At 38.7% G+C, this 14,289-nt stretch overlaps 1 protein-coding gene across 1 annotated transcript in view; it reads right to left on the bottom strand.

The window, feature by feature from the left end:
- The window catches only part of pkd1a (polycystic kidney disease 1a), a 108,853-nt gene that overhangs the window by 69,765 nt on the left and 24,799 nt on the right, over positions 1-14,289 (bottom strand). Inside the window, exons 2-6 of the mRNA XM_015359964.2 lie at positions 7,436-7,507; positions 6,976-7,044; positions 5,777-5,848; positions 1,679-1,848; positions 79-741 (exon numbers count right to left, since the gene is read on the bottom strand). Of these exons, the coding sequence (XP_015215450.2) occupies positions 79-741; positions 1,679-1,848; positions 5,777-5,848; positions 6,976-7,044; positions 7,436-7,507 (1,046 nt within the window). The remainder of the gene's footprint in view (positions 1-78; positions 742-1,678; positions 1,849-5,776; positions 5,849-6,975; positions 7,045-7,435; positions 7,508-14,289) is intronic.

Consider the following 14,289-nt stretch of genomic DNA (forward strand, 5'->3'; position numbering starts at 1 on the left):
TCCTCAATTTCCTCTCATTGGGAAGTCTCTCAACAATAGTAACGAAACTCATCTACTCGATTTTGTAGTGAGACTTACCTCTGAGAGTTTCGTTGCCATTGCCAGTCATTCTCCAGTCCACAGCAAGGTCTGTGCCACCCAGGTTCCAAACCCGGACGTCGATGCTGTCGTTGGCGGTAACTACGGTAGGACACTTCACCTCCAGGCGGGCCGGAACGATGACGTCAATGTCCGTGTGGATGGTTTTGTCCTTGTTTCCCGACCAGAGTGTGACCTTCACCCTGTACCTCCCAGGCAGAGCATACTTGTGAGAGGCCCAAGTTGTGGTGGTATTGAGCAAAGGCGTTAGATCTCCAAAGTCCCATGATAAAGTGCTGACAGAGACCGAAATACTGATGGAAAGTGTGGCTTCCTTGTGGACGCTGAAAGCCTGCAGCTGGCGGAAAGAGGCAGCAAAGTCCACCAGGAAGACCTCTTTGGCCAACGTCCAGCCGCAGTTCTTCATCACCTGGTTGTCCGCGCAGGCCGCGGAGCACTGGGATTCACTGATGAAGTTGGGCTCAGAGTTTGTGCTGCACAGGCACTCGTTTTTGGAGCCCAGGCCCCCATACAGCTGCCCCGTTTTGAAGCAGTGAGCATTGCAGGAGTCCCGCGTGAAGTTCCCTGAAGTCGACGATGAAAAGATGACGAGCTCCTTCCTTTCGGTGTTCGTATCGAACAAGCAGGCTGCGTAGTTTAACCCTGGAGAGAGCAGAAAGGGGGGCTTCTTAAAAGACCATCTGAAACTCATGGGATGTTTAAAACTGCAATACCCAAAGGTATTGCACCTGTGATGGAAACACAGTAAATACAGACTCTCAAGTGGCTGGACTGGTAAATGCATGTATCTTGAGCCCTGTTGTCCAGATAATGTCGATTCATGTCAGATCACCTGTGACTGTCATTCTCAAAGAGATGTACAGTAAGACAGCAGGCAGAGGCTGTTTTGGGTGGGTGTAAGTTAGCCAGGACATCCTCAGCACACAGCTTACCTGTAACCCCTGTGACATGGACTATCACCTTTGAGGAGGCAGGACTGACTAAGAGCTGCACTAGTACTAACTGGTTTCCTGCGTGACAAAGGACAGATGGTTTTGACATGTGAATTTCAGGGGGAAGTTTTCCCTGTGATGGTGGTACAAGGGTACTAAGCAGAGTGGATTAACACACAGTGTTTGAAATACCTGGAAAAAAATTAGAAAATACTTTTTCTAAAGTATTCTTGGTTAGGTTAAAGACTTTACATATAAAATACCGCATTCAAGCTTTCATTTACAAAATCTTTGGTTTTCAAAGGGAAAAAAAAAATCAAACTGGGAGATGTGAAATACAAATACATTAATGGAGTTCAGAAAGACGATGATATTTATATATATGGGCCTCTAGATCACTGCTTCTCACCAACATTCATACCACCAACAACCACCTCTAGGGATACTGGGTGAGGAGTTCATCCCTTAAACTAAGCAGGTGTAAAGCAGTACAGATTCCTTCTGAAATCCCATTATTGAGGCTTGCATCTTTTGAAATCCGATAATTATTCTGTTCTCGCACTAGGACAATCAATAAGAAAAACGATCCTGGTCATACTCTGTGCTTTGAGATCACCTGTCGCAAAAGTAAAGCTGGGACTACTCACCGCATATAACACTGGAAAGGCTGACGTTTAAAAGAGGCAGGTTCTTCACCTCTGGCGGTTTGGCACATTGCATGGATTCAGGTTGGTGGACAACCACTCCCCTCTCCGCTATCCAACTTACCAATCGGAAAAGTTTGCAATCACAGACAAATGGATTGAAACTCAAGTTTCTGGAAAGGAAAAAGGGAAATAAGACGATCACAACTTTTCACAACTTTTCCCTCATATGGGGAAACAACTTCCACTGCTGAAAAGAATGAGAAAGTCTCACTTTTTCAGATTTGAAAAAAAAAATGCCAGGACGCATTGCTGTCCAGGATACCACCCAACACCTTGAGCATCGTAGACTTCACCTCTACTTCAAAGGCAACAACAAACACTTCCAATAAATATCCCACTGGCTTTGTTGAATGATTCAAATTTAAACAATCCTTTGGGAATGTTCACATTTTCATTGAGTCAATGTGTTATTAGAGTATATGATTTATTTCATTAGTCCTTAAAATGGCTTTCAACACTGATGTTCACCAACATCTGAATGCACAGTATATACTCTAAAATGTGTTATTGCTGTTGTTATTGTTGTCACTGCTGTTCCTAATTCCTAACAATGCTTTTGATTCTGATGTAGTGAACTAGTGACGTTCACAGACAATACCACAATTGAGGGTCGAAAACACTAAAGAAGCAGCAGGAAAAACTCAGAAATCAATATGTTCAAGACTGGGCAAACACCTGGCAAATCTGGACAAGTAAAAGTGATATAAGTATGAAAAACGCTGAGTTTGAAGAAGCTACCTAATGAAAACAACTTGGTTGTTTATATTTACACCTTATTTTCCTGCTCTATACAAGGTGGGGGAACCAATAAAAAGGCAAAAATATGTTAGGAGAAGATGGAACGTTAAAATTGTCCAATACATTATTAAGGCCTTATTCAGAATATTTTGTAAATACTGTATTTTGATCACCAGGATATAAAATGTATGGCACTGTTCTGATATCACACCAAAGAACAACAACCAGGTACATTTCTAGGTTTAAATTAATTTCATACAAGTACAGGCTAAAATAACCAAACATTTTCAGCCTTGAACAGAAAAGGTTATAAATAGACTTGATTCAAATATTTAAAAAGCAAATGGACGTCTTCAACATCAACAGTGAAAAACAAACCAGCAGACACAAGCTTGAAACTATGAGGTAATAATATAAAACTGAGAACATCGGGAACTTTTTTAAACATTACCTTCTATAAATAGTCTCCCTAATTAGTTCATACTTACTGCTCGTTTGGCCTAATCAGGAGATAAATGAAACTTGGCACAGTGGGAGTCCAGATTTAGATATCCAACCACATTGTCAAAGTCGACACCCCTTTAAAGAAACATTTCTAGGAACGTCTTGCAAGAAATGGTTGGATGACGCTCTTGGTTCAAGAAACTACTTCCAACCAAATGCGCTACATCAGCCAAATGGCCGTGTGTCGTGTGTAGCCTTTCTTGTGTTCTTATGTGCTGTTAAAATTGGCCATGCATGTAGTGAAGGAAAGTGCAGTGTTCGTATGCAGAGTTTTAACAGGGAAAGATGGAACCAAGCAACTTTCTAGCTAATCAAAGTCTTTAAAAATCAAAGCAGAAACAACTACAGAGAATCATGCCAAACAACCAAAACGAGAAAATGCATGACCTCCTTTCAGTCCATATGTGCTCTTGATGTGTGTGAAGGGTGTTTCTTTGCGTGCAACAGACTCTCTGAGCAGATGACATAATGCAACCTGTTAAGGAAATGCCTCATTCATAAAAAGTCCAGAATTGAAGAGGCTGTGAAGTTTTGTATTCTCAGAGTGGGAAGCAGATTATGCAAGAGACTTTAGGGATTTTTCCCAGTGCTACGAGCTGTGGGTTGCCGCCAAAGAGTGATGATCTAACCCATATGATAGATGGCTGGGAAGGGCTGACCGGCGCACACACTGAACACTGCCACTTCAACACTGTGCAATGCTCACTTGCAAAGCAAGCTACAGATCACACATTGGGGCACCTATTAACTTATGAGCAGGGGGACCATTGTCAAGGACAAAACTGTGCACTAAAATGGGATCCCATGCCCTCATACATAAAAGGACATTTGTAATCCATCTCAGCTGCACAATTTGACTCAGATTCAGCTTTTCTTCATTTTTTTGTTATTTTGATTTGAAATCCTTCACTGAATGCTTTGCAGGAACGGATCAAATTATTATTTGTAGCACTTATGCAACAGGAGTTTTGCAACAGGAGTGCAAAACTGTGTTCACTCACAAAGCTTTAATAAAAGTGGAATGTATTGTTCATTTCATCTTAGACCTTGACTCGGAATAATATTTTTTTTTGTCTCCGATTACAATGGTTTTGCAAAGATTTACAGATTTAGCAAAGATTTAGCTAAGGGGATTTCTTTGCATAATAAAAAATAATGTGCATGTCCAAAAAGACTGTGTCATGAGAGAACCAAAAGTTTAGCCTGTAGACCAGGGGCATCCTAGTATGGCCCCAAAGGACCCAAAGGTTTCTGATTTTCATTTTCACCCCTGCACTCAAGTTACTTATGCCCGCCTGAAACTAAATCTTGAAAAACACTACTTATGTCTCAGCTGACAAGTTGACCTATAGTACACATCTCCATGCTGCTTTCGCATGTTTTCTTAAATGTGATTAAGCACATAATTCTTAAACATAATTTATAGTGTCGGATATCTACAGTACAACGGCAATAAGCGCCTGAACAACCTTACTAAAATACATCTGAGAATGAAAGAATGAACACAAGCTGTTGCTTTCTGTAAAACTATATTCTCCTCCTCAAATGAAAATGTACAGGGAATGTGTTTTACCGTTATTTTACTATAGATTTAACTGGAGAAAATGCACACATCTTACATTTTACATTGCCACATAATGTCAGCAGTATATAACTAGCTGAATATTACTAGCTGTTACTGGAGAAGTATGAATATATTATGGATTGATTAGGGTATTTATAGAAAGTAACCATGTTTACCATTCAGATTCCAGAAAAATGAAAGAGAAATAGCAAAATGATAATTTGAAAGATACTTATGAAGCATTTCTGAGGTTGAGTTACGATATTACTAGACCAAGCCCGGGTCACAGCATGACCTAACTATGACTGGGTCCCCTGAGATGGTAGAGCACCATACTAGAGTTATGCCATGGGTAGGTTGGACTCAAACTAGCCTGCAATTTGACAGGCACCTGCAGGCTTGAAATGATGCTGGTGAGAGACATGTTGTTCTGTTTGGCACTAATTCTCCTGTCAGGCAGTATGGTGCCTGAAGTGTGTCAAAAGATAAGAGTGTCACGGGACCACAGGCCTTACAGACGTCGTGATGATTCCAAACCACGTTGATATGTTAGAAATAACTGATTTTAGTTTTTTAGAAAAATAAGCATTTTGTAGGGTGGCAAATAAAATCAATGCACAAAAATATTATTGTAATGTCACACTATCTTTGGTAACTAACCAACTGTGTTAAACTCAACTCCATGTAAGGGCAGCTTACAATCCTGTACTGTCCCAATACATCCGAGAGATTTAGGGATAAACATGGACAACCTACTACAGTTCCAGGATGCCAAGGCATCTCTCTTCTGAAATGAAGTAGGAATGGGCATGACACAAGGGTGTGTTGCCCATGTCGTAGTCCTGAGAATGGACACAGTGTGCACAGAAAAGGCTTTTCGAAAAGATGGAGACAGACATTAATCTTATTGTAATAAGGAGGTTAGATAAAAGGCATGGACAGGCTACTCAAACAGATGCAATAATGTTGGCAAGCCTCATGATATAATTTCAGAACCCTTAACGCACTTCATAAGGTACAGCCTTTCAAAAGCAACATGATTGGTACAAATAACTCGGAAGCTGGGGCCAAGGCAAAGGGGTTTTGACATTTTGCTTTTCTGTAATTAGATGTCATTATATTTCCATGTTATTATTTGCTTGCTTCAACGTATTCGATGCTGTTTCCATTTTAAACTGAAATAGTTTTAAACAGGTATTCCCCTGCTTACCAATCATAGCAGAGATACTTACATTTCACTTAAATTAAATAAATTATCACATATTCTTTCTTCTAATGTAGAAATCTGGTTGTTGCTTAAATCTCTGCAAAAGAAAAAAAAACAATACATTTACTAACAACAGACAATGAGAGTGCACATCCAGGAGAGCAGAAGATTAAAAGTCAACATTGTCCTTTTCCGTGCCTCCTTTCAATCTGATCAGCTTTTTCTCAACCACGGGGCTGCCAAATTAATCAGCCTTTGTTTTATTGGCTTGGAAAGTCAGGCGGAAATCTCTGAAAGCATCAGAACTGCCAGACATCGGAGGGAGGCTGGGCCTGGAAACTTTGGAAGCACAGCTTAGAGCATTGAGCAATACTAAGGTTAATTAGACTTAATAGCTCAGCAATTGACATTTTTTCTTTCCCTTAACAAGTTCCTTATTTGGTGCGCTTTTCAGGGTTGCTGTGTCCTTAACTCTAAATCACATTTATCATAATCGCTCATGAGCTAATTCCGACAAAGCACAGATGCATGATTGCATAGTCCATTGCTATTCTGCGCGAGTGCACAGTTGTTGAAAATTGGGTCCAGTCTTTCACAGTCTCATTCACAGCCATCAAAAGACATACAGAGCACAACATATTACTGTCCTCAACAACCCTCACAGCTCTGCCGCCACCCCTACAACTAAGCCTCTTGGAAGTTTTAAAATAGTGCTCTTTTAAACCCCCAACTGGAAGTGCAAGCTGATCGGGGAATGTAACACCCTATACTTCACAATCTCATTGCAGCGGCAATAGAATAAATGTTATTACCATTCAGGATTTCTTCCAAGATATCATCTTTACCCCTATTTCAAACTTGCAAACAAGTTACTCACTTGTTTAAAATGAAGCGATTAAGGAGCTGTGAATTGCACAGGTTTAACAAATTAAGTCTTAAATTATACTTTCTGATTATCCGTGGTTACTTCTTCGTAGATCCTTCTCGTACATGATAAGTGTACACATGAAGTTCTCTGCCAAGATTCTGCAAAGACTTCTTCAAGTAAGGAAAGGCAGGGAAGGAGCAAATTTCTGTCACACCATATCTTTCATCTCAGATAGATATATGTTATAAGGTAAATAAAAAGCATATTTAAAGATCATCAATAATTCAGAGTTCTTTTTATAAATGTAAGTGGAAAATGATAGCTTGCTCTAAAAGTTTAATCCCATAAATACTTACATTATGGATAATGTTCTACATCCAAGAATCCCATGAGGAAGAATACTTAAACGGTTACCTTGAAGATATCTGCAGAGGAAGAAGCAGACAGTGAAATTGTGCCGCCTAAGGAAACTGGATAATTTCAAGATAACGTTTTGTTTCACAGCAAAGTAAATGCAGTCTTTTCATTACACTGATATTTAATATGAAATTGAGTAAAGACAATCATTCAGTTTGAAAGATATAGTCTGTTTTCTAAACATTTATTATGAGTCTCTGTCTATTCCTTGCAATTCAAATAGCAAGAGAACAGCTCACTCACACATCATCATATTTATAAATAAGGCCTATACTGTAGTCAGCACTATGCTTCCTTCTGATTTGTAAGAAATGCTGTATCTTCCACAACACACTGCACATGGGAGCTTTCTGACAAAGATCATTATTTAAAAAAAAAAGAATTTAAAAGAGTACTCACAATTCTTTCAAGGAAGTCAGATGATCAAAGACACTGGCATCTACAGAGGAAATTTGGTTTTTTGAAAGATCCCTAGAAGTAGAAAAGGAATATCTATATAAATCTGTAATCCTGACAAATTAATCAAGATTCTAAATAAGGCTAGGAAACACAATTATGAGACTCTACGAAAACTGGATTGCATTTTAGCAGAGGACATTAACAGATTTTTTTTCTTTTTATAGATTCAAATCTTCACTATACCCAGACGTTAAATGATTTTTCACTTTGAAATATTTTTTTTTCTACCCGTAATAACAATAACTTTGTAATAAAAAATAATAAGAACAAACAAATCTTAAAAAAAAAAACTTTAAAAAGCCCTTAAGTAGTCCAGTTAAGACTATAGTTAGTTTGGCAATCACAAGACCTGAGTGACAATGAGAGACATTTCCTTTGGTTGGCACTACACTGGCGCACTGAATGAAGGCTGAAATTGGACATTTAAATTATTTAAAAAAAACATCGAGAGGCAAACAATGACAAGTAAACTGTATCCAATTGATCAAATATTTTCATCACCGTGCGTTAATGTAACATAATATGAACGGCATACCATTCAGAAGGCTGTGACCATTTAGTGATGAGCAAGACTTTCTGACTTTCACCCCTGAGCAAGGCACTTAACCCCAGCTGCTCCAGGGGTGCTGTAAAAATGGCTGACCCTGTGCTCTGACCTTAAACTTTTCTCTCCCTGTCTGTGTGGCTGTGTGTCTCATGGAGAGCACACTGGGGTATGCGAAAAGACAAATTGTATATGTATATTGAAAAGAAATTGTATATGGCTAATACAAGTGTTCTTATCTTAATTTCACGTTAGCTGCACCAATGTGCTTTTATTGTGTCTTTTGGTTGCCCCTGCTTTAAAACTGCAACTGTTGCTCTCTTGAGTTAGAATCGTTCTGGACATTTCAGTGTTCATTATCTCCGATCTGCTTTATCTTTTGAATGAAAACTCCCTACGGTCGTTTTCGACATCTGTTTCCAGCTACAGTGCTACATAAACCACTGCCCTGATAAGTGCTGCAGCTCTGCGGCTCTCAAAATGTGTTCAGCCCATGACATCAACCTGAAGTCAGCGTAAAGGCGGGCAGCCCGATGCCAGGCATCACAGGTCTCTGTCTGATGCTATCCAGAACACATGCAGCACTCCTGCCAATAATGATGTCATTTTCCCATTCTCTAAATCAGTGGTTTAGCCTACCAACATCTGAACCTGTGAAAACAGCAGAGAAATAAAAAGACCGTCTTTCATGTGCTGTCACTGCATGGGCTGTTTCCAGAGGTATAATGAGAAAAGCATTTGTATACCCTGCAAGTGGCTGAAACAGAGTTCTGTCTGCTGCTCTGTCAGATATTGATAAGGAGGTGTTTCACGTCCAACTCTGTTTGCCTCAGATGACAGCCACCATTCCTCCCTGTTTAATTCAATCTCCTCACAGCACTTGCTGTCCTATAGCGGAAGAGTGGATGTGCTCTTTTAAGAATAGAAGATATTCTCATGTCAATATAGTTTAAGTGTCAAAACGTCAGTTTTGGGTTGTAGTGTTAAGTATCCATTCTGAGCATAGCATTTTGATAATTAGGATTAAGAATCAACAGTTCAAACTACTGTATTATTTCTAGCCTTGAGCTTCCCATGATGGACAGCATATTTGTCTGATAATTGCTGTAGCATTAAACTGCTCTTGTTGGGGTGCTCAGCAAAAAACCTTTATTTATAAAACAAAGAGAATCCACTAACTGATAATCCACAAAGGATACCCAGGCTTCCAAAATGTTTCTTGCACATCTTACTCTAAAACGTGACTGCCAATTTCTAATTTTCTAAACATTTCGGACTTTTGGATTGAAAAGGAGATTTTTTTTCTTTAAAGACTGAACTCAAACGGTCATCATTACTTGCCATGAAACTGTTGAGCTGTATTTAGAAGTGGAGTACCATGGAAATACATTTATGTTTTTAACCGCAGCATGTCTTTTTCTGGAACTCTGCAGAAAGGGGTATGAATAATTACATCAGGTCCTCTCCAGAAGAGTGACATTCAAAGATAATTTGTCCACAAATTACAATGTTGGATAGAAATTACTTAAGAGTGTTTTGGCTGTGCTTAATTCATTTTCAAAGTGCTATTTAAAGGCTGAATCACTGTCATTGACTAAATGAGTCAGTGTACCTTTCAGACGTTTCCAGCACAAACTGCTGGCAGAATAAGAAGGGAAACGTGAAATTTCTAACTAGAAATGAATAAAAAAAATTGCAACATTGCTGCCACTTCAAACTTTTCTCAATCAAAATGCTCAGTTAATAATCACTGCAGAAAACAGAGATTCTGATCCATAACTTTTCTCGGGGACTGGCATCTAATATGTGTACATTCACTTGCTATCTAATGGTATATTTATGCTAAGTGCTGCCTTTTGTTGGTTAAACTCTGAATCCTACAGCATTTTAACAGGTGATCATGGGACTAGAAAGACCGACCTATTAATTGAAATTTGATGTGCTGATGAAGGCTAAATAATCTTACAGTATCTCTCCTTGAAAAGATAATGACTATTCTCTCTGTGCTTGTTTTTTTTTTATGTGCATTTTTCATCTCACACCTCTTAGGGCAATCATCAGAAATAAAAACATCCTGAGATTTTTAAAGGCAACAATTTTTCCATGGCATTGAGCTTACCAGAAAATTACATTACATATGCATTATTCTAGATAAGGTGAAGGAATTTATTCTGAGGGTGTATTAATAACTCTACAGTATAACAGCAGCAGTTTCCAGGCACATTATAAACCTGGTGTCTGTATTTATTTCAAACACCCAAGTATAACTGATTTAACATTTGTCGGGCTGCTAAAAAACCTCCTGAAAACCTCTTTATGAATTAAAACACGTCTGATAATTATAGATCTAGAAATAGCTGTGTTCATTTTGTTCTCCTTTGATATTATTGCTGGAGAAGGCTTATGTCAGACAAAGTTAATATCTGCTTTCCAGATATAAAATACGGACATACTATATGTCTTCAGTAGGTCCTTTATTAGAACAGTGGGATACATGCTGGTATCGCACACTTTAATTTAAACTTGAAAACTAAGAGAAACCGACAACCACATTTAATCAAATAATAAAATTCTACCAACATCTGACAGCAAAACCCATCCACAAATATCTGGTCTTGAGCTGTTTAAGAGAAATATGCAAGGCATTTTATCATGTGATACCTGTTCCCACTGCAAATATTTTTTTTTTGTAGGAAATTCAAAGGACTTTTTCTAGCAGAATGCTATGTATGTTGATAAAAAAAAACATTCTTTCCCCTGAGGTTTTCTGTCACCATGTTCTCCAAAAAGTTAAGGACATATTTTTAGATGGTACACGTATACACAATATCATGAGAAATAACAGAAACAAGAGAAATTCATACAGAAGTCAGGCACAACAATTATGAAATTAAATAACATAATAAGAATCCTCCATGCTTCTTGTACTCTTTGCTTGTGTTGGGTTGTTTTTGTTTTAACTCGTCCTTCCAACAGAACGAGAGATTCAACAAGGAGGAAGGTCACATAAAAAGCAGGCAGGGTATTAATAACCTCTATTTGCTAAAACTTCGAATAAAGAGGTTGACAGTGACAGCGCAGTTGCCCTGGGCTTTATTCCAGACCTAGGGTGCTTGTCTGTGTGGAGTTTGCATGTTCTCCACAGGTTTGTTTGGGTTTCCTCTAGATGTTCTGGTTTCTACCTACAGTCCAAAGACATACTGGTAGGAAACTGTGCGTCTGGGAAAACTAAACCTGGTGCAAGTGTGTGTGTGTGTCTATGCCTCTCTGTCTGTCTTGCGATGGACAAGAGTTCCAGCAAGGGTGCACCCTGCCTTGTGCCTGTTGCTGGAATAGGCTCTGACCCTTGAACTGGATGAAGTGGATAGAAAATAGAATGGATGAATGGAATAAGAAATCCATAAGTGGATGATACAGTATCACATTCCTTGACCTCAAATGTCGTGCAGCTACACGTGATCTTTGTATACATTATCAGTCTCCCTGGATAAGGCGACTCACATCATCCACTCAACATATTTGGCAGTGTACGATAAATAGCTACTTCAGGAAAAAACAAAAGCAAGAAAAATCCCCTTTTCAGAAAGCACATGGAAGGTGCTTCGGTCTGTACATTCGGTCAGTAATGACTGCTGTTGTTCTTTTCTATATCAGTGCCAATATCCCCCCTCTGTCATTCGCCTGCCTTTGTACTCATATGAACGCCGACCTTGTAAATCTGCCGTAATTAAATGAACAGTCAGATATTCTTCTTGGAGGCAACTGCATTTCCTTACAAACCAGCACAAAACTTAAAAAAAAAACAAAAGACAAAACCTACGACAGATAAAATGACACGACGGCCTTGCGTAGCGGCAGAAAAGATTACTTTGTCCTTTGCTGCTCTAGGTCACAGACAGCCCAACATTCTGCTAAAACACATGAACAGTGGCCGGGCCTGTAAGTTGGTTTTCCCTTTCTCCGCTTCAACGGGGTGTATTAAGAGCAGTGTGTGAATAGCTGGGCTGTAATTCCCTAAAGGAAACATCTGTACATTCCAGACCCGTTCTGTAAGAGGAGCGAGGCTCATCTGAAAAGTCAGCCATTACAGCCTCCAAAGCTGGGCTTCAGTTTACTGGCAGGCCTGGAGAAAAAGTCGTGGTAAAGTAATTATGCTGGGCTCTGGCTGCCTGTATCCCCAAATTAATCATTAAGAGCATCTTAACAACACATCATCATCTTATGTAATGCTTTCTTACTTTTTTTTAAAGTCATCTTTCATGTTACATAAATATGGAAGTCGGTAATTAGCCTAATTTCTTGGCCACTTCGGTTTATTGGACAACTGGACAGCCATAGGCCTGATACTCGTGTTATTGCTCAACAGCAGCTGTTTGATAAAAATTCAAGTCCCTAACCAGACAAACCCTTCCCCATTGAGGAAGAATGAGAAGGGTTTCTGCCTTTGATTTCTGGCAAAAACAAGGCGTTCTTCAAAAAGAGTCTGGTGACAATTACTTTAAGGACATACTGTACGTATGTTGATTCTGCCTCGTAGGTGAGACTCTCTCAGTGTATGAAGATTGTAGGTTTTAAAATTGTTTGACTTGAGCACAGTACACAGGCCTGTATTGCTGGAGGTTTTTGGTATAATGTTAAATAGCTTCAGGCTGTTCCTCTACATAGCTATTACTGGACATAGAAAGAAAAACCTTTAATAAACAGTTTTCTTTTCACACTGGAGGACAAAACCTACATTTAAGTTATTCCTTTACTAACCTAATGGTATATATTAGCAGAACATTCTGGAATTTTATTATAGAGTATGTACTGTATCTGAAAAGCAGTTACTCAATTGAAAACAGATGTTACAATCTTTGCATTCTGTTGAACTATGTGTAATAATATTGCGGAATTTTATATTTAATTCTGAATGTGCAATTTCCCTCAGAACCAACCGTAAAACCCTCATTCACAATGTTCAAAAACATTTTTAATTTCAAAGTGGGAACTGTTACTCCCTCTGTCCTGAATGCTCAAACCAACTAACAGTATTTAAACCCTTCAAAACTGTGTACACACCAGAGATCGGGTCGCCAGAAGTTATGCAATGTTTTACTGTGTGACAAAATTATAAAAACTAAGGGAACAAACAAATCTGCATATAATATCAGTTTCCCATTCAAATATAAATTTATATAACATGATTACCGTCATCATCATTTTCTTCATGTCTTTGTTCACTTGCTAGAGAAAGTCCTGCAGAAAATCTCTTTTTTTAAAAACCTCTGTATTTTCATGTCCTTATCAGACATGGCCCCTTAAGTGCTCAAGTATGCTTATCATGAAAATATTTACATTTTGAACCATTCAAATAAATTTAAATAAATGTTTTTCTCTAGTCAATTCACAACATTTCGATCCAAATGATATTCCTTCCAGTTAATGTTTATGTGTCTCTTCACTATGTGACAAAGGTTATTGAGAGACACCACTATGCAAAGGAAATGGAATCTCTATCGAATAATCTCCAACACTTGGACCACCAGAGGAGGCTGAAGACATTACACCGGCACAGACAATAACCTTTAATTTTCACCGACATTGATTCGAATGATTACTACAGCTGTGAAATAACCCTTGTCTTAGACAAAGCTGCTGAAAGGAAAATTGGGTGCATTTTTACCAAGACACTGTAACAGACCTCTTTTCGCTTAAAATAAAAACTGTACAAGACATACATTTTCATGCCAGGTCCTAGAGACTTAAAGCAAAAGAAACATGATCCAAAATAACAAGCACTGCGCTAACGATTCAATGACAAGCTGACACAACAAAACTATATCAAAATGAGTGTTCCTCAGTTTTCCACCAACTTGCCTGCAATGTTCTGCCCCTATGAATCATGTAAAATAACTCTGATGTCAGTGGTTAAGTTTAGTCAATTCAGTTATAGGCTTCTGTTCTCCCACGAGAAAGATGTGTCAACAGCAATTGAATGCTGAACTGATGTGAGATGCAGAAAGTCCGGTGCCTGTTTTCCAAAGAGTCATTTGGCAATATTTACTTCTGGGAGTTCCAGTTTTCAATTTTGCTTCCAGTCTGCACATCACAGAGGAAGACTGCAATGTGGAAGCAAGCAATTTCTTAATGTACCCTGGGATGTACTGCACATTAATTTGTACATTATACTGATGGTCTCCAAAAAAGCTTTTACTGGAATTCTAGGGGGCCACAGATTTAAATGCATTAAATATTCCAGAAATAAACA

This window comes from Lepisosteus oculatus, chromosome 19 (genome assembly GCF_040954835.1).
Source record: "Lepisosteus oculatus isolate fLepOcu1 chromosome 19, fLepOcu1.hap2, whole genome shotgun sequence".
Lineage (NCBI taxonomy): Eukaryota > Metazoa > Chordata > Actinopteri > Semionotiformes > Lepisosteidae > Lepisosteus > Lepisosteus oculatus.